General features: G+C 38.0%; 1 protein-coding gene across 1 annotated transcript in view; it reads right to left on the reverse strand.

The window, feature by feature from the left end:
* The window catches only part of adamtsl2 (ADAMTS-like 2), a 70,045-nt gene that overhangs the window by 17,511 nt on the left and 30,360 nt on the right, over positions 1–22,174 (reverse strand). Inside the window, exons 11-16 of the mRNA XM_059943790.1 lie at positions 21,320–21,710; positions 19,236–19,339; positions 15,426–15,552; positions 11,782–11,995; positions 6,629–6,784; positions 2,215–2,385 (exon numbers count right to left, since the gene is read on the reverse strand). Coding sequence (XP_059799773.1) covers positions 2,215–2,385; positions 6,629–6,784; positions 11,782–11,995; positions 15,426–15,552; positions 19,236–19,339; positions 21,320–21,710 — 1,163 coding nt within the window. The remainder of the gene's footprint in view (positions 1–2,214; positions 2,386–6,628; positions 6,785–11,781; positions 11,996–15,425; positions 15,553–19,235; positions 19,340–21,319; positions 21,711–22,174) is intronic.

The following is a 22,174-nucleotide window of genomic DNA, read 5'->3' on the forward strand; positions in this document are numbered from 1 at the left end:
GAAGACCATGGAAGAAAGAAAAGGGGGGAGAAGCACCAGAGTGAGGAGATGAGCAGGCAAGGAGATAAGGTGAGAGGGAAGGAGAGGATGGGAAATGGTGAATGAAAGGGGGGGAGTGGGGGGGCCTTACTGGAAGTTTGAGAAATTGATGTTCATGCCATCAGGCTGGAGGCTACCCAAAAGGAATATAAGGTGTTATTCCTAAGTGTGGCATCATCACGACAGTGGAGGTGGCCATGGCTGGACATATTGGAATGGTTATGGGAAGTGGAATTAAAATAGGTGGCCACTGTGCGATCCCGCTTTTTCTGGTAGGTGCTTGGTGAAATGGTCTCCCAATCCTGATGCTCCACCCCCCTTTTCTTTTTCCACAGTCTTCTGTCTCTTTTGCCATCAGCTGCCCAGTTCTTCCTACCACCTTATGTTTCTCTCTCCCTCCCCCTACCTTCAAATCTGCTCCTCAGCATTTTTTCCTCCAGTTGTGCCGAAGGGTATCGGCTGAAACATCGAACATACTCATTGCCATAGATGCTGCCTGGCCTGCTGAGTTCCTCCAGCATTTTGTGTGTGTTGCTTGGATTTCCAGCATCTACAGATTTTCTCTTGTTTGTGAGTGTATTTGTAGAATTCTTTGCCAAGGGAAGCAATAGAGGCCAACTCAATAAATATACTTAAGGCAGATTTTTGCACAGCAGGGGAATGAATGATTATGGGGAATAGGTGGAGCTGAGTCCACGGCTATATCAGCCATTACCTTATTGAATGGTGGAGCAAGGCTTGATGGCTTTCTCCTGCTCCAATTTCTTTAATTCTTATGTAAAAAGATTCTGACTATACACCTCAAATAATTTTATATATTTTTTTCTGGTCCTGCTCATCCTCCCTCACTCCATATATAATAACCATATAACAATCACAGCACGGAAACAGGCCATCTTGGCCCTCCTAGTCCGTGCCGAACCCTTAATCTCACCTAGTCCCACCTACCCGCACTCAGCCCATAACCCTCCACTCCTTTCCTGTCCATATACCTATCCAATTTTACCTTAAATGACACAACTGAACTGGCCTCTACTACTTCTACAGGAAGCTCATTCCACACAGCTATCACTCTTTGAGTAAAGAAATACCCCCTCGTGTTTCCCTTAAACTTAAATTTTTCACTCCTGAAAAATAAAACAACCACAATCTCCCTATATCTAAAGTCTGTCGATCCAAGCAACATTTTGGTGAAACTTTTCCAGCAAAGCCACATCCTTCCTACATCTCAAAAGTACTTCAATGGACATAAAGCACGATAGCATTTACAGAGGTTGTGAAAGACCCTTTACTATGGCATTTAAATACCCATTACAATTCTTCACAACAGACGCAAATGGCAAGTTAATGGTTCAGGAAGATATTACTGTTGCACTCAAATTATGTCTCTCTACAAGAAAGCAAAAGAATCACTTGAAGAGAAAATCTATTGTGAATTTATTTAATAATTAAAATAGATTGTTTTAATATGCATAAATTACAATGTTTCATTAAAATAATTTATTTAATAATTTAACATTTCACATGTGGTCTATTGTCCTCTCTTATTAGACTCCTTCTTCAGCCCTTTTATCTCTTCTACCTATCACTTCTTAACTTCTTGTATCATTCCTTTTCATACCCCTCCCCTACCCACCTACTGGCCCCCATTACCTGGTTATAGCACAGTTCCTGGCATGACCTCAAAATAAAGTACTAGTACATTTCTAAGTCCCAAATAGTGCAACAGTGCCTCAACTTCAGGTTAATAGTGAATTCTCAGCAACCAAGGTGGTCATCGGCTGTTGTTAAGCCTTTCAAATACACCTATTAGCTTGGACATCATTGATAAGAAATTGTTTACCAATGCTGCAATTAATGTATTTTGACTTATGTCTGGAATTGAAACCCGGCAATTAAAGTGAATGAATCTCTAGCATGAAAACTACCTATTTCAGAATCAGTTTTAACTTCAATCACCCAATTTATATTTCCTAAATTCAACAACAGTACACAACCAAACCTTCTAATAACAATACCAACATATACAGTAATTCTATTAACTTGTTATCATGAGAATATACAGTTGAAAAAAATTGAAAATCATAGAAATTTAAATATGAGACTTGATTAACATATTAAACAGAATGATAGTTTACACATAAAAAAGTAAGCAAACTTTATTTTTTGACTCACCCGTTCCCAATCCTGGGCCAGCCAATGTGGAGAGCATTCTTTGGCTCCACAGGGATGTATTGCATGTGGTTTTAACTGAGGGCTGCACTGAGATTCAGGCATAACTCTGCCTTCTGTGTTTCTGCAGTACACATGCCTTATCATTCTTCCCTGCCCACAAGGACCAGAGCACTGAATACACAGGAAAGAAATTATCAAAGCAACATCAATATACAGACTTCAAATGCCTAGTATGACTTCAAACTTGCACTTGAAAGCCAAGCTGCACTGTTATAATTTCATAGGTAAGTATAGGTAATAAATCATAGCCTATTTATATACTATTGCTAACATTAAAGTATCCTAAAGAATTTCATAGTGATGTTAAATTGGCAAATGGACTGAAAGCATGGTGGAACAGATACTGAAGCCACAAATTAAAGATCAGTTTTTTTAGGCTAACCAAAAAATTGAATGTGTTTACTTCAGAGCTGTGTGTCTCAGAGTAGTTGTCCCACAGAGCGGAACATGATTTAGGCCACAGAATTGGCCCATCCAAAAAGTTTGATCATAAACACAAGAGATTCTGCAGATGCTGTAAATCTTGAGCAACAGACAAAATGCTGGAGGAGCTCAGCAAGTCAGGCAGCATTTATGGAGGGAACAAACAGTCGATGATTTGAGCCAAAACACTTCATTATTACTGCCAAAGTAAAAATGGAGAGGATGAGATGAAGGATCCTGTGCCCTGATAATGGGTCTCAGAACGAAAAATCAACTGTTTATTCCCGTCCATAGATGCTGCCTGAGTTCCTACAACACTGTACGTTGGTACAGAAGTTTGATCAACACCTTTATGCAAAACTTCTACATCAAATGATTTCATCCACCATTTTGTTACCTTTTTGGATACCTTGCCAGCAAAATCTGTCCACTTTGTCTTTGATTCTCCAGGAGCAAACATTTTAGACTGGGATCCCACACAGTTGATTCCTATTACTTAAAGAATCTGCTGATAAAAGTCTAAACACCCATTGCCTCACCATTGCTAACCCCAACCTGGATCAGTACAGGTTCTGATAGAAGAAAGGAATAGAAGCAGGAATAAGTTATTTGACCTCATGTGCCTGCTCCACCATTCAATAAGAACTGAATGATTGAGAACAGATCTAACGTGCTGAAGGGGCTGTTTCCAGACAGTATCATTTTATAACCTGAAGTTCAGAGCAAAAACCCCAGAACCATAATTGTTGGGGAAATGTTTAACACCCTACCTGTACCTCAGATCTCTTAGATCTGAAAACCAGAGAAGTTAAATCTGCCACATTTTAGTGGAATTAACTTAATGGGAAAAAAATATACTAAACAAGGTGTCTTTGTTCCCTCTCATAATCCACAACATTTCCCCTTAACTAATTTTCTTCATTTCAAATGAGGAACTAAACATAGAAAACCTACAGCACAATACAGGCCCTTTGGCACACAAAGATGTGCCAAACGTGTCCTTACCCCAGAACTACCTCGGCTTACCCATAGCCCTCTATTTTTCTAAGCTTCATGTACCTATCCAGGAGTCTCTTAAAAGACTCTATCGTTTCCGCCTCCGGCAGCCCATTCCATGCACTCACCACTCTCTGTAAAAAAACTTACCCCTGACATCTCCTCTGTACCTACTTCCAAGCACCTTAAAACTATGTCCTCTCGTGCTAGCAATTTCAATCCCGGGAAAAAGCCTCTGACTATCCACATGATCAATGCCTCTCATTATCTTGTACACTTCTATCAGGTCACCTCACATCCTCTGTCACTCCAAGGAGAAAAGGCTGAGTTCACACAACCTATTTTCATAAGGCATGCTCCCCAATCCAGGAAACATCCTTGTAAATCTCCTCTGCACACTTTCTATGGTTTCCATGTCCTTTCTGTAGTGAGGCGACCAGAATTGAGCACAGTACTCCAAGTGGGGTCTGACCAGGGTCCTATATAGCTGCAACATTACCTCACAGCTCTTAAACTTAATCCCACGATTGATAAAGGCCAGTAAACCGTACACCTTCTTAACCACAGGGTCAATCCGCGTAAGCTTTGTGTCTTATGGACTCGGATCCTAAGATCCCTCTGATCCTCCACACTGCCAAGAGTCTTACCATTAATGCTATATTCTCCGATCATATTTGACCTACCAAAATGAACCACCTCACACTTACCCGGGTTGAACCCCATCTGTCACTTCTCAGCCGTTTTGCATCCTATCAATGTCCTGCTGTAACCTCTGACAGCTCTCCACACAATCCTCAACACGCCCAACCTTTGTGTCATCAGCAAATTTACTAAACCATCCCTCCAGGTCATTTATAAAAATTGGGAAGAGTCGGGGTCCCAGAACAGATCTGAGGCACACCACTGGTCACCGACCTCCATGTGGAATATGACCCATCCACAACCACTCTTTGCCTTCTGTGGGCAAGCCAGTTCTGGATCCACAAAGCAATGTCCCCTTGGATTCCATGCCTCCTTACTTCTTCAATAAGCCTTGCATGGGGTGCCTTGTCAAAAGCCTTGATGAAATCCATATACACTACATCTACGGCTCAACCTTCATCAGTGTGTTTAGTCACATCCTCAAAAAGTTCAATCAGGCTCGTAAGGCATGACCTGCCTTTGACAAAGCCATTCTGACTATTCCTAATCATATTATGCCTTTCCAAATGTTCATAAATCTTGCCTCTCAGGACCTTCTCCATCAACTTACCAACCACTGGAGTAAGACTCACTGGTCTATAATTTCCTGGGCTATCTCTATTCTCTTTCTTGAAAAATGGAACAACATCCGCTACAACCCTCTGGAACCTCTCCTGTCCTCATTGATGATGCAAAGATCATCGCAAGAGCTCAGCAATCTCCTCCCTCACTTCCCACAGTAGCCTGGGGTACATCCTGTCTGGTCCCGGTGGCTTATCCAACTTAATGCTTTCCAAAAGCTTCAGCACATCCTCTTCCTTAATATCTTCATGCTCAAGCTTTTCATTCCGCTGCAAATCATCCCTACAATTGCCAAGATCCTTTTCCATATTGAATACTGAAGCGAAGTATTCACCAAGTACTTTTGCTATCTTCTCTGGTTCCATACACGCTTCCCCAGTCACACTAGATTGGTCCTATTCTCTCATGCCTTATCCTCTTGCTCTTCACACGATCCTCTCTGCCTCAAAAGAGCATGTGAAAGAACAGATGGGACTGTTTTGAAGAGGAGGAGAGAATTCTATCCATCATTCTTATTAAAATGTGTCCTTCAAAATCAGAGGCTCTTGTCATTATCATATTGCTGTTTGTGGGAGCTTGCAATGTGCAAATTAGTTTATTTTATGAATTGTCACTAAAACTCAAAAGTACTTCAATGGATATAAAATACTATGGCATTTACAGAGATTGTGAAAGACCTTTTACTAAGACAATATTTATCTCATCTGGATATCCATTACAATTCTTCACAATAGATATAAATGGCAACTTAATGGTTCAGAAAAAATTACTATTGCACTAAAATTATAAGAAAGCAAAAGGATCACTCGAAATGAAAGCCTATTGTAAATTTATTTAAGGATTAAAATAGATTGTTTTAATGTGCACCTATTTCAACATTTCATTAAAATAATTTATTCAATAATTTAACATTTCACACCTGGTCTACTGTCCTCTTCTATCAGATTCCTTCTTCAGTTCTTTTATCTCTTCCAACTCCTCACATCATTCCCTTTCATACCCCTCCATCACCCACCTACTCTCCTCCTTAACTGGTCACATATCACTAGCTTGTGCTCCGGGCCCTCCTTCTTAATTCTGGCTTCTGCTCCACTTCTTTCTAGTCCTGATAAAAGGTCTTGGCCTGAAATATCAAGTGTTCATTTCTCTCCATGGATGATGCCTGACCTGCTGAGTTCCTTCAACATTTTGTGCGTGTTGGTTCAGTTTTTGCAGAATCTCTTGTGTTAACACAAGCTAAACTTTCAGCTGTCAAGAAACCCAAGAGCAATGGATTATGGATTGCAATGTATATGTCCTTATAGCAATATCGTTGCCAACATGAAAATGATTATTACTTATGTCATCACTGATAGATGAAATGCCTAGCATCTTGAAGGTTCAAATAAATGGAATACATTTTTGTTGCCAACAGAATATTAGATGGATTCAATGAGCTGGAGTTCCAAAAAAAAGTTATTTGTATTTACTGTGTGTAAACTGATCAGTACTCCTGGTTAAGTGGTTAGAATAGTTATTTTTTCTCCTGTTACAATCTGTACTATTCATTTCTGCAGTTGGAAATATCTCTTATGTATCAAGAGGAAAAAAAGGAGGCCAAAGGTAAAAGTCAAAATTCTGCTGGATATAAAGTATAATCTACAGATCAAACCTGTTATGGAGTTGGACTTACTGGGCCCCAATCTGAAACAGTCCACTGTCGATCACAAGGGGGTCCAACACATTCTTTCTGCGATGGTGGCTTTGTATTTTCATCACACAACCATTCTTCATTTGAACATCTCACTTCTCTGGTCACAGCAATCCGTTCTGCACACTTTGCTGTACACTGAGAAAGAAAATGCACTAGTTGTTTAAACCACAGTTTAGATATTTAATCGTTTCTTGCAACTGTTTTTCTATCTTGAGCTGTAACATCAAAAAGGACTAAGTTGAAGCATCAATCCATTTTCTCTGTCAGGAAGTGCTTTTTTGTCATAGGAATGGGGAATCATTTCTCCATGTTTGCTTTGGCTGAAGGGAGGTTTCCCAGCTGAATAATTAGGAATATAATAAGAATATTTTAGATTATTTTGTTCTTCTCCATTAATTATGTACGATATGCTGTCAAAAGAAAAATGCAGATATCTTACCATTTATAACAGTGCTTTAGCAAAAGTCACGGCTGATGAAAATGTCTCTACAATCTTTGGTGTAAATAATGGAATCAAGTAAGGACGTGGATTCATACCATTATTGGTAAGTAATCTATTCTTACTGATGTCATTTTCCAAAATGACAACCTTACTATTCCAGTTCAGTTTTGCACAAAGAACATTTTTGATTATCAGTAATGAAACTCAAAAATTGCAGACCCCAGCTGCCTAAGACATCTTTTTAGACATATGAAGATGAACAAAAAAAAACTGAAAAAACTATACTCTATTTTTGCAGGAGCTGTGCTATGGGGACATATTAACCATCAGTCTAAAGGAAACAGAATGTTTCAGTTTGAATTTCAAGACTAATGACCATAATCAGTAATCAGTTGACAAGTCTGCATTCAAAGAAGTGTCCTTCATCACATTGTTATTTTGCTCCTTCAAAGATCGAAAGTTCAAAGTCAAAATAAATTTACTATCAAATTACATATATATCACTATATATACAGCCCCGAGATTAATTTTCTTGTGGGCATTTACAGTAAATGCAAAGAAACACCATAGAGTCAACAAAAAAGCACACAAGACAAACAGCCAATATACAAAAGGCAACAAGCTATGCAAATAGAAAATAAAAATAAACATTGAGAGCATGAGTTTTAAGACTCCTAGAAAGTGAGTCCATAAATTGTGGCAGCAGTTCAGTGTTGGGATGAATGAAGCTTAATTAAGTTATCCCCTCTGGTGCAAGAGCCTGATGGTCGAAGAGTAATAACTGTTCCTGAACCTCCTTTCTGATGGCAGTAGTGAGAAGAGAGCATAACCTGGATGGTGGAGGTCCTTGATGATGCATCCCTCTTTCCTGTGACACTATTCCTTGTAGATGTGCTCAATAGTGGGGACGGCTTTACCTAAGAAATTAGAGGCATTGCTGTGCTTTCTTTGTAATGGTACTCATGTGCTGTGCCCAGAACAGATCCTCTGAAATGATAACACTGAGGAATTTAAAGTTGCTGACCCTCTCCACCTCTGATGCCCATTGAGGACTGGCTCATGGGCTCTGGTTTCCTCCTCCTGTAGTCAATGATCAGTTCCTTGGTCTTGCTGACATTGAATAAGAGATTGCTGTTGTGGCACCATTCAACCAGATTTTCAATCTCCCTCCTATATGCCGATTCATCACCACCTTTGATTCAGTCAACAGTTGTTTTGTCAGCAAACTTAAATATGGGTTGGAACTGTGCTAAGTCTCACAGTCATAAGTGATTGCAGAGGAGATATTGTTGCCATCTGAGCTCACTGAGGTCTGTAAGTGAGGAAATCAAGGATCCAACTGCAGAAGGAGGTATTGAGGTCTAGGTCTTAGAACTTATTGATTAGCTTTGAGGGGATGACGGTGTTGAATGCAGAGCTGTAGTAAATGAAAAATATCTTGATGTATGCATATTTGCAGGCAAGGTGTTCCAGGGTTAAGTGAAGAACCAATGAAATGGCATCTGTTGTGACGGTAGGTAGATCTAGGCAGGAGTTGGTATGTTTCATCAGCATTTCATCACAGAGGGTGTAAGTGCTACTGGATAATAGTCACTGAGGAAGGCTACCACGTTCTTGGGCACTGGTATAAATGAATCTGGTATAATTAATGCCCACTTTTCCAATGCTAATGACGTTTTGGGGTATTTGACCAACTATACCTAAGATGAGAGTGGAGAACTTCTGATTTCTATAGCCATATCATACTGCTCTGTGAGCAGCTCTGGATATGTAACAAAATAAATTTCTCTAAATATCTGCAACACTTTCTTTATTGGACCTCTCTTGGAATATCTGCAATAAGATGTTCCACATATAGCTAAATTAAATTTTGACAGTGTTAATCAATATTACAGGATAGAATTATTTTATCATACTTTAATGGCATTAAAATAACACTGAGTCTACTACTAACGTTGTTTATAACTGTCTTTACAGTGTGATTAAGATCATCTCTCATTTTTCTAACTCAAGGAAGCTTTGGTCCGTGTTCATATTGCTATTTTTTCATCCTAGTGCATTTTTCATCCAGTGCATTTTCCCTGCACTAGATCCAATACAAGAACGACTTTCCTTAAACATGTAGATTAAAACTCTATGCAGTATTCATGGTGCAATTTTACTGGAGCCCTCTAAACTTTTCTATTTTACACTCCACATCCCTTTCAACAAGGGCTAACATTCCACTGGCCTCCCTATTTACTTGCTGCACCTGCGTGCCAACTCTTTATGCTGCATGCAATAGGACCACACACAACCTTGTGTTAAAAACATTTTGTGGCCTTATTCCACTTAAATAATAATTTGCTTTCTCATTCTTCCAAAGTGAAGGACTGCAAAGGGCATGCGCTAATTTTACTTTTACCAGCATTTCAGGACATTAATGCAGTCCCTATTAACATGTAATAGTGCATTTGTTTATAAAGTTATAAGCCAACTTATGAATTACTTCTTATTTGTCAACATCTATCCTAGATACCTGATCAGTTTTAATCTTTTTCTGATTTTACTTGCTCAAGATTTTTACATGGGAAAAGAAATCTCCCTTGATGTTGTCCATCATGCTTCTATTTCAGTACAAAGCATATTATGGCTTGTGGTGGGATACAGTGTTATAATGGCCACAAAAAAGAAATGTATTCATACTTAAATAAGGGAATATCATGTTAACAAAGTTCAATATCTGCAGTAAAGTTTTACTGTAAATCGGGTACAAAGATAGTTGACTTTATCCATATACGTGGTTAATAGTGGTAAGAGTTAATTTTATTTTACTTGGAGAAACAGCATGGTAACAGTTCTACCAGTCCAATGAGCCTGCTCCACTCAGTTACCAACTGTGACTGGGTGGTACAGACTCAACGGGCACCAATTAAGCTGTATGTCTTTGGAATATGGGAGGAAACCGGAGCACGCAGAGGAAACGCATATGGTCACAGGGAAAACATAAAAGCTCCTTACGGTCAGTGGCGGAAATGAATCTGGGTGGCTGGCGCTATACTACCTTCAAGTGCTTTTGAGATGAAACTTCAGATCAGTGTATGGTAAATTAAAAAAATTACTTAAACTGCATTTGTATATGATTCTATTGTTCTGAAGGGATAAATTAATGCACATTAAGATTGTAATTTTATTTTTAGATCTAACTACTGAAATAAATAACTTTTAACTAGACTGTCACCTATAAAATTCCTTTAATTAAAAATTTAATAATAATAAGCCTTAAATTTCATCATTTTACATGATTGAAATGATTGTCACAACATTTATAACTCTGGATAACAACTACAGGTCTAACAGTTGTGATCATGAACAATGAAGCTAATCTAAGATCAAAAAGAGGTCTTGGTTAAATGGGCCAGAGTGTATCAGACTCAGGCTTATTATCAAAGACATACAGTATGTTGTGAAGCCAGATGTAGTTGAATTCAGATTAATCCAGGGTTTTGCATTTTAAAAGACATTTGGACAGGTATATGGAAAAGGTTTTGTGGGCCTAATTGAACTAGCTCAGTTAGACAACTTGGTTGGCACGGACGAATTGGGCTGAAAAGTGTGTTTCCATGTTGGATAGCTCTGTGACCATGTTAGATATTTGCTTAGAAAGTGCTGGTCCAACTCTATTGAAACTGACAAAAACTATTTATTGTAATCCTAGCTCTATCCAAATTTAATATATTCAGATCCCACTACTGTTGGTTCCAATACCCAAGCTCTTTATCTAAATCCTTTTCCTCTCCCATGTAGCTAGTCTTCTGTGGCTTGAAGAAACATAGAAAACCTACAGCACAATACAGGTCCTTTGGCCCACAAAGTTGTGCCGAAGATGTTCCTCCTTTAGAAATTACTAGGCTTATGTCCTTCATTAATTGCTGCACAACAGAGAATTGCCAGCTGCATTCAATTGACGTCTGTCCCATTTTAAAGCTTCTTTTTGAATGTAAACTAACCGAATGTTGCACCTTGCGATTATTTAAGGGGACCTGATGTGACATCAGGCATGTAATGTAAGTTGCTGCAGGCCTGTTACCCCTGTCAGGTAGAGGGACAGTCAACATGGAGCTGTGTAGCCTCAGTTGTAGTGAGAAGTAGGCCTTAAGCCTTGGGCTTACCTACTGCTGCACACCAGGTGAGAGGCGCAAAAGCACTGTAGTGTTGTTGAGCAAGGCTGGGGTGTTACTATACTATTGATGGTTGAACATTTTTGTTCAGGGTCTTAGACTATATATGTTTTTTTTGCATTTAGGAGTCAGTCCACGCACATAAATAGATCCAGACCCATTTGTACTTTTGTTTCCTTTTCTGGTGTAATAAGCTTCTTTGCTTGATATTTCGAGTTTTGTTACATGCTATTTTTGTATTTTTGCTTGCTATTTTGAATGTCTTGCACCTTGGTCCCCAGAGGAATGCGTTCTCATTCAGCTATATCTATATGTATGGTCTGAATGATAATTAAACTTGATTTGATGGATCAAAAATAGGTTGAATTAAATTATTGGCATTGAATTGAGGGGGGGGAATCAAGAAACTCAGGGTGATAATCTCTTAAGAATCTTTGGAGATAATCTATGGTGTACGTATAGTAAGTGGAATAGTAGATAAATTTAGAAGGATGAATGAGTTATATGTGAAAGCCTGAAGGAATTCCTACCTCTGACCATTCTGACATCTCCCACTGCGGGCCACAAGCTGGATTTTTGCAGATTTTACGTTCTGATGGCCTGAAGAGATCAGCAGATTCACACATTTCATTGTACACTGAGCTGTCAAATCCTGCAGAAATAATCTTCCAGCAACGGACTATTCGAAATTGGTATCCTTCTCCACAGGTTCGTGAACATTCACTCCAACTACTTGTCTCCCATCTGTAAGAAGTTAATTATCAAAAGGAGAAACCATTATAAATTAATATTCACAGCATTTACTCAGCTTAAAAACAATAGGGAGCAAAATATTATAGTATTGAAGACTTTAGAAGGCTAGCCATATAAAAACAAATCTTTGCATAACATCACAAAAGCAATATGAAGTTAAAAAATGGAATGAAAATGACTTAAGTCAGATATAGTTCTTGAAATACTTGCAGACGATTACACAGAAGATAACTAAGGCCAATAATATCAGTATTTCAAAGAGAGATAGATAGGCATTTAGAGATTTTTATTGAATAGTAATTGTTTTTTTTAACTCTAAGACTGATCAATCTACTTAAATGTTCCTAAACTTCAACTTGTAAAGTCTATATAATGGATGTGGCTTTTCATTGATTATTATGGTTTTCTTCCACAATCACAAGATTCTCCTTTTGCATTCATTTAACAGGTTTGCCTCAATTTTTTTTGTCCAGCAAATTGTCCAAGCATCACTCTTATTGATTCTTGGACTTGGTTTTGGTGTTACTTCTCATTTAGCAGTCAGTCCAGGCACATAAATAGATCCAGACTGCCTTGAAATTTTGTTTCCTTTCCTGAAGTGAGAGCATTAAACATGCTGAATTCTGAGTTCTCCAACTGAAGCTAAAAGCCCAGAAATTCTCAGCTTTGTATGTTTTTGCACATTGAACACCTTGTTACACATATACATAATGCAATGGTAGCAAATAACCAGCATTTTATTCTGGCTTCTTCATTAATATTGATGCACATGTGCAATGGAGAGCCCTGGGCAAACATCAGTAATGTTAAAACGCTAAGAAATACAGTACATCTTTTGATGAATAGCCAAAATGGTTTTACACTTATAAGGCCTACTTTACTGAAACAGATCTTATCTGAAGTGTTAAAGCTGAATTCAGTGTTTGAAAAGGGTGGGAGGAAAGTGGAGGATTCATCTTTACCTGCGTGCTGTCAAATTTGAACATCAACCTTATTCCACATCAGTTCTCATTTTAGTGTTCTTTTATAGTGATAGTTCCTACCACTCCTGTCCCCTCATTGTAGAAGTCCTTGAGTGACTCCTAACCAACCACTGCAAGATCTTTTCTGAATCTCTGCATTTCTCTCCTGTAAATGTCAATCCAGTGATCCCTTTTACGCCAGATCTTCTTCCCTTTCGATCAACTTTCTCCTGCTTTCACTCCTAAATGACTTCTACAATGAGCTTCTCTCCTGAATGGTAGAAGCTAGTGGACAATAGATCTCTGAGTGGAAATTCAACATGTGAGACCTTTCATGTCATAAGCAATACCCGAGGAACTGTGTAGAGTGTAGAAGAAAGTTGTTGAGGGTTTCGATGGGACATTGAAAAGATGCAGAGCTGGACTGACAAGTGGCTGATGAAGTTCAGGTCAGAAAGATTTAATGGCAGGATTTTTAGCTATGTGGAGGAACAGAGGGATCTTCGGGTTCACATACCTAGATCCCTCAAAGTTTCTGTGCGAGCTTGATAGGGTTATTAAGAAGATGTATGGTGTGTTGGTCTTCATTAGCTGGGGATTAAGTTCAAGAGCCACAAGATAATGTTGCAGCTCTATAAAACCCCGGTTAGACCACACTTGGAATATTGTGTTCAATTTCAGTGACCTCATTTGAGGAAACATGTGGAGTCTTCAGAGAGGGTGCAGAGGAAATATACCATAATGCTGCTTGGATTGGAGACCAAGTCTTATGAGGATAGCTTCAGTGAGCTGGGGCTCTTTGCTTTGGAGAAAAGCTGGATGACAGAAGACTTGATAGAAGTGTACAAGGTGATCAAAGGCATAGATTAAGTGGACAGCCAGAGATTTTTTCTCATGGCAACAATGACAAATACAAGGTGGTATAATTTTAAAGTGATTGGAGGAGGGGATGTCAAAGGTAGAGTGTTTTTCTCCCCTCACAGAGTAGTGAGTACATGGACATTTAAGAAACTGTTAAATAGGCACAAGGATGATAGAAAAGTAGAGTGCTAGGTAGGAGGGAAGGGTTAGATTGATATTAGAGCAGGTAAAAAGGTTGGCATACTATCATGGGCTGAAAAGTCTGCTCTGTGCTGTAAGTGTTTTATGCTTTAATCCAGCTGCCTTAAGTTTTAGGTTTTTCTCCCATATTGTAACATAACTTTTCTTCTTAAATCACTGGCATGGTTTTTCTATGTGAGGCCCTTCACCTAATTTTCCCCCAAACTTATCTTTTCCAACTTCAGAATCAACTTGTTGATTCTAGAGACAAGCAGCAATTGTTATCAAATGAAATAATCAGAGACTGTGGGCAGGCCAGAACAGTCCAACCTATGAATCTCCTCTGGAAAATGTGGACAGCAAAACCAAGTTTGCAAAAGTTTGCATATTTGTCAAAGCTGTCAATGATTTGTCAGTACTTCTGGGTGTTAGGGATATTCAAAAATCATTAGAAGTATTCTAATTCTATTTAATAAAAAGAAAATCAAACAAAAACAGTTTGAATGATTAAGGATATTAAACCAAACACCAGTAATTAGATATAAACTACCTTATCCTTCCCAGCCACAAGACCATCATTCAAATGAATGTGCTTGATGATCCTCTGCCAGGTCTAACTGGCACAGGATCTGAAAGCATATTTTCCCGGGTGTGTGCTGGAGAATCTCAGCAAGCTCCTGCAACTGGACCCTGAAGTTTAGCAGCTAAATACAATGGGAAATTGCCAATAGTACTTGGTCAATTAATCTTGAGACTTCTGCATTTGCTCAGGATTTCTAAAACTTGCCAGCACCTACTCTGAGAAATGACATACAAAACTGCCAGCCAAAATTAGGGAATAATTGAATCTCTGCATTAACTTACTAAGACATTCCATAGCCTATTAAACATCTGAGACAAAGCCTCTTAATTTTCCTTCAAAATACTTCAGTTCTATTCTCCCTATGTCCAAATCAGTTATAAATGCGAGACAAAATCTGCAGATGCTGGAAATCACACACAAAATGCAGGTGGAATTCAGTAGGCCAGGCAGCTATAGAAGAAAGTAAACAAAGTCCTGATGGAGGGTCCCAGCCTGAAATGTCAACTGTTTACTCTTTTCCATAGATACTGCCTGCCCTGCTGAGTTCCACCAGCATTGTGTGTGTGTGTTACTCAGCTATAAATGCACCTGGAAAACAAAACAAGGTTCTATCAAAGAGCCCCAAAACTGAATAAAGATCCAAATCTTATCAATCTAAAAACCATTTAGTCTTCTGTTTTGCCCTCCTGCTATCTGCCATTCTCTTTAATTGTATGCACTGTTAATTTTTCCATTGAGGCAATATTTGATGCCTTTCAGCATTAACCATATTTTGAGAATTTTTTTCAATAAAAGAATGTGGAAGAAAAACACAAAAAGAGAACAGATTTCGTACCTTGGTTGACATTCTCTTCCTACACAAAACTCATGAATTGGCTCTGGTCGAGTTGCAGAATCACAGAATGAATCTTCAACTTCAACACCATCGTAACGAATACACACCGCAAATGAAGTGGTGACTCCTGCATACAACAGACAGTGTTTAAAAATGAGCACTATATTTTATTTCAGCTCTATAGGCAGGATTGCAAACTGAGTAATTTGGTAGCAGATGATCATAATATTAGCCCTAGGCAATTGATGATTGCAAGCTAAATTAATTATACTATGTTTTGCTGCTCTTCTGAAGAATTAAATGAAACTAATATCATAAAATTATCAAAAAATAGAATCTGACATGCACTGCTATGTCTGACTTCTCCATGTAGTGAATCTAAGTGAGGTCACACTACTACGTTTGCTTTCCCAACCCTGCCCTCACATCCTGAAATAATTAGCTATCAAGAGCTCAAAAGCTCAGCAGCCTTACAGGAAGTAGTTCACAGCTGCTGACCAAATGTCAATCCAGCAGAGCAATTAAAGAGACAATGGTCAGAAATCTTAGCTTCCAATAAAAATTAGTTTGATTCTGACAACTCAGGTGGTGTGTTGACATCATTTGGTGATCCTTGGTACATCTAAATAACTTATACAAAAATGAAAAATGGCAGATAATCTCAAACGTTAATGCTGTGTAAAAAATTTTAACAACCTACCACACTATGCACAGTTGTTCTTTCCACTAGTATACTGCAAATGTGCATGAAGCAGTACCAGCAGCAATGAAATGGCTCTCATTACACAGAATATAAGAAAACAGATTATATTAGAAATGCATGGTGAAACCAAAATACTACTAAAACCAGTTGAGTCTAGATCTAAAGTGTCAGATACTTCAGTGCACACACTGAGAGGGTAGTTTCGGAAAGTGCTTAGGAGATTATTTTCAACTTTGCAACCAACCCAATTGCTCCAACAATTAACCAGCATACTGTACAAACATAAGTGCCCGCATTGCTCTTCAAGCCAAAGATGGGTCACTTCAGTCTCAGAAACCTTGCCTCATTATTCATGTAGGGCATCTCTGCTGTCACGTATCATCTATAATACTTCATTGCATGGTGCTGCACTGCAGAAAATCTCTTTTGGCAAACTAGTAGTATTCACATGTCGAGTGGACATTTCAATGTATTACAAGGCTCCTAAAAGTGTAGGTGTTCATAGGAGGCATTCATATCCTCTGTCAATTTCTGCCGTGAGTGCTCTTCCAATTGTTAGATGATTCTCCTTTTTTTAAAAAAAAATCTCATTTTTCATCTTATGAGCATAACTTCTGTTCTGATTAGCACACAGACACTTCTCTGGTTGTAGGATTTTTACTGGCAATTAATTATGATGGGGTGTGCTGAAACCATGAAGAGTGTGCAATGAGGGATCCCAAGCTGAGTCAGTCTTCCTGAAATAAGTTTGACGGGGGTTGTGCAATGCACAGCATTGCTCACAGGAAGCAATGGCACGAGGCATGATTCACACTGATGCTGTTAAAAATCTCACCAGAAATGAACTATGGGCATTGATCAATTGCTGAAGCTGACTGTCAAAAAAAACACCTCCAAGATATGTGGAATTAACACTGATAAGTGAATGCTTTAATAGTGATTTATGATCTCAGAAATATGCATTAATATAATTCTTATACATTCAATGGCAATTTTTTTCGTATATTATGCAGATGAATGTGCGTCAGTTCAAGCAATTTTTTTAAATTGAGGGTGAAACATGAAAACTAATCATACCTATGGAAAATATCTCTCCCTGTAGAAATTTCATCAAGCGGTAGTTACTAAATGTCTAAAAGCAGCACGTGTAAAATAATTTGGATAATCATATGAAAATACCTATATCTTACTTCTTGTGTGCATGTACATTCAGCAGCCACTTTATTAGGTACATACTGCACCTGAAAAAGTGGCCACTTAGTGTATCTTTGTGGTCTTTTGCTGCTTTAGCCCATCCACTTTAAGGTTCAATGTGTTGTGCATTCAGAGGTATTCTGCACGGAGCACAATTGTAAAGTGTGGTTATTTAAAATACTGTCATTTTCCTGTCACTGAACAAGCCTGGCCATTCTGCTCTGAACCTTCCCATTAGCAAGGCTAAGAACAGCTGCTCATTGGATGCTTTTATTTTTTGCATCATTCTCTATAAACTTGAAACTGTTGTGTGTCAAAATCCCAGGAGATCAGTAACTTCTGAAATACACAAACCACCTTGTCTGGCACCAGCAAGTATTCCATGTGTGGTCAAAGTCATTTAGATCACATTTCTTTCCCATTCTGATGTTTGGTTTGAACAACAACTGAGCCTCTTGATCATGTCTGCACATTTTCATGCATTGAGCTGCCTATTAGATATTTGCACTAACGAGTAGTTATACAAATGTACCTAATAAAGTGGGCTAGTTATGATGGTGTTAAACCAGGGGTCACCAACCTTTTTTGCACCGTGGACCAGTTTAATTATGACAATATTCTTACGGACCAGCCAAAGCTGGGGGTGGGGGGTGGGCAGTGGTGGGGGTGTTAATCACGTCCGGAATATATGACCTATATTGTAGGTGATATGTCAACTATAAGTCACCTATAAGTGGCTAATACACTCAATTTCGTTTCTAAAAGGGTTTATCTAACAAATTTAATATTAAACCCAACATCATAATGACACTGAATGCAAATAGGCCACAATGATCTTATTACTCACAAACCCATTTTCATCACTGAGTAAAATTATGCAAAGATTTGATTAAACTTAATTGAAAGTTCCTTTCAGAACACAACTCATTGTGGAGATATTGTTCCATTCAAACTGATCCAACACATTGAGTGGTAAATGAAGCTGGTGTGATAGAAAAGGACTAAAATTTCTTTCTTTAGGAGTTTCACTGGTTAGATTTCAGCGTTTCACCTAAATTACCAGAACCTGTCAAACACTGGTCCATGCAAATAAAATGAATAAAGATTTCCATTTATATGCAACACACACAAAATGCTGCAGGAACTCAGCAGACCAGGCAGAATCTATGGAAATGAATAAACAGTTGATGTTTCAGCCAAGATCCTTCTTCAGGACTTTCCATTTATAAGGTGCCTTTAATGACTTTAGAACATTCCAAACGACTCACAGCTACAAATTTCCTTTTTAGTTTCCTTGGATGGCCACTACTATTTTGACTGAACTCCCACTAAAAATCAAGCTTCCTCTACCCACTGGAAAAATCTGTTGATTCCCAATTCCTAATTATGTACTTGAGATTGAACTACAACTGGCTGACTCAAGGAGAACTCATGATAAGTCTGACACCAAGTGGTGAAATATTGAGACTCAGTGGAGTTTCTCAACAATGGTCAACTACAGCGCTTGAATTTTCAGACTTAGTTGGTTGCTCACAATACCATGTACAGGTATCCCCCGCTTTACAAATGTTCACTTTACTCCACTTCACTTTTACAAAAGACCTACATTAGTAACCTGTTCTCACATTACGAAGACGATTTTTGCTTTTACGAAAATTTCTTCCATATAAATGAATATTTCTTTGCTTTACGTAATTTCGGTTTAAGAAAGGTTTCATAGGAATGCTCTACCTTTGTAAAGGAGGGGACACCTGTAAATGGGTATACGTTGCACTTGTCCTTTTCACAACAGGCATTATTTTAAACCAACATTTGAAGTTTTCTTTCACTAGACATATTGCCCCGTGATTTTTTTTTTTAAATCACACTGCAAATTGTAGTTTTAGGACATGAATAATGAGCATACATGATACCTGTTGTACAAGTAGAACTGCAAGGTTCATGAGATGACAACTTCCATCGGTACATGTCTGCAGGGCTCACACCCAAGCCCTTTCTTAACTGCTTGAGTCTGTTTCTGAAAGAAAACAATGGAAAAATAAATTAGACCTGAAGCAAAATAAAGCGAAGGAAGCACTGCACAAACATTGAGTTACAAACCTACCTGTCCTGCTGTTCAAGAAGATTTCCAAGACTCGTTACAAGCAGAGCTTCAGCTGGCTAGAAACAGAGAGAATGTAATAAAAATACCCAGCTTTAAAGAAACAAAAAGACCATTTAAATATAAGACAGAGGCACTGTTTTACATCATGCTAAGACTGATATTCCAATATCAATATACCGGCCCAACAGATGACTAATTTAACTGGGATACTTTAACTGTAAAATTGTTTCTGACTATGATGCTGAAGCTTTCAGATTGCCATATTTTGGTTATATATCATAATGCACCTATTAATATATATACCTTTACAGGTTTCTACTTCAAACAATTTGATATAGCTGTAAATTATTTAAATGTGCATAATATAAAAGCAATTTTATTACTGCACATATTTTCATAGACAATCTCTAGACAGCAGAAGCTCTGACATGAACGAATAACAAGGAAAAGCACTGATTCCAGGAACATCACTAATGCATAGCAGCATGAAACTTACATGTCCTCAGGAATGGTTCACTATCTATGCACAGAGCTTCTTGTACAAATTCCTAAGAGCATTGCTATTACTTAGTTTTCTAAAATAAGACTAATGTGGAGTTTGGTGCAGCAATAAAAAAAAATGTTCCTGGCCTGTTTACTTGGGTCATGACTTCCCACAACTTTGCCATGAGCATAACTCTGCTAGTAGGTCCAGGTACAGATCTGATAAGACTTCCTAATGCACAAACCTGACTTTCCTAAGCCAATCATAGAGCTAAATAAAATTACTATTCACATCCAATTTACATGGATTCCTTCACAGAGTTCAGTCAGCTTCATATCTATTTAAACAATGAAAGTTGGTAGCAGAGAATGTAAAATAGATGGCTTACTGCTGAAAGTGCTTGGATTAACTATAGATGTTAGCTTTTGTTAAGAATGCATAATTATGGCAATAAGAATCTACATTTCTTTCCCCTAAAAGATTTGGATACCAAGTGGAGGGGTACAGAGTTTGTGACAGATCTTTGTTAAATTGCATCTTAGAGGCCACGTTGGGAGCACGCAAATTTATCTTTGCTGTGGAGTGGACCTTGAGGCATCCAACAATTTCAAACTCATAATACTTCTCAGATAAATATCTTTGTATAAATGAGTACTAAAATTGGAATCCTTAGGAAAGCTCATCAAGAATCTCTCAGTCACTTGAAATGCATGGTGTTCTCTATAATGAGAGTCTTTTCCAAATATATATTCTGGTTAACAGTACATCCCAGGGAGAGGCAGCAAGAAAATGCTGCTGAATTGTAGCCACCCTATTTTAAAACTGCTACTGGTGAGGGCACACACAATAAGGAAAAATGAATTTTCAGGGTTAACATATTGGATAGACTTGTGGTTCCTTTTTTTTACTGGATTTCACTAATCTATTTATGTAGTCACTATCAATGTCCCCATTTTGGTATTTACTCTAATAAAAGACCAGATCTCTCAAAATTTCAAACATAGGTTATTTAGTTTCCCTAATAAATCTCTCTTTTTCAAGTTTTTATATTTGTTAAATGATACAATGATAGTATCATTGTGTTACAGTAAACAGTGTGATTACAAGCCCAAGACCCCAATGTTGTAAAGCACTGTAGATTAGATACAATTTAGAGTGACAGCTTTTCACACTACCTTTCTTTGCAAGACAGCAGTAATGAAATGGCAGGTTTTTATTTGATTACATGAAGGTCACTGAACAATTGCAGCCAAAGGATATGTGGCTTTTTGCAGGAAATAATCCATGTAATATTTGGCAAGAAAATGTGCAATTTTAATAGATTTGTTTGAAAACATGATAAACAAAATTTCAGAGCTGCAATAGACAAAACTGTGCTAAAACAACTCGGCCTAATTATTTTAACTTACCGTAATTTCTGTGTTCGGTTTGCTTGTTGAATAATGTGCATAAGTGTTTCATTGGAGAAGGGAATCTCTGCAGACGTGTTAAAACCTTTGCCAAAAGTCAGTTCCAAAAATGTATCATTAATTCTCTGGCTCCCCAAGTTTTCATTTTTGTCATAATTAATCCGGAAGCCCGTTGCAGTAGACTCTGCAGCATAAAGTAGGATTCCTTCTGTGTTTTCAGTCACATTTGCACCACTTTCAGTTTGCCCCTTTGTACGTCCTTTAGCAAGTCTATCTGTCAACTGAATCTCTGACATATATATATACCCTTGTGGGGTCAACTTTGAGACAAGGTCTATCGCTGTATTTTCAATGTCTTCAACACTGTTAGGTTGAGTGTTATTTTTAATATCTGTTGCAAAATAGGAAAATAAGTTAGGCCAACTAAAAATTGTGCATAGAAGCAGTGGAAAATAGAAACAATTAAGAAATATTAAACACCAATTTTCATGTAGAAAATTTTTTAGAAGTATTGGTGTCATCAAGATCTTGATCATAGAATTAGGTTTCCTCTGATTGTTGAAATAAGGGAGAAATAAGGGAAATAACTGCACAACATGACCTCTGAAAGCTGAAGAATCAAGTAGCAAAGGTGGATTCAAGGGAACATGCACAATATTCAGATGTGTACTGTAGGAGATTGCAAAAAGGAAGAAGTTACTTAAATATGAACATAAGATCTTTAAGTGATGCTGAAACTGTGTCAATTCACAAGGACAGGATTGATAGCTGAGTGGGGTGGATGTAGGATACAACATGGGAAGATTTCTGCGTTTTAAGAATTTTGAGAAGAGAAAAGGACCTAAGTATAGTCAG

The sequence above is a fragment of the Hypanus sabinus genome, chromosome 18 (assembly GCF_030144855.1).
Source record: "Hypanus sabinus isolate sHypSab1 chromosome 18, sHypSab1.hap1, whole genome shotgun sequence".
Classification (NCBI taxonomy): domain Eukaryota; kingdom Metazoa; phylum Chordata; class Chondrichthyes; order Myliobatiformes; family Dasyatidae; genus Hypanus; species Hypanus sabinus.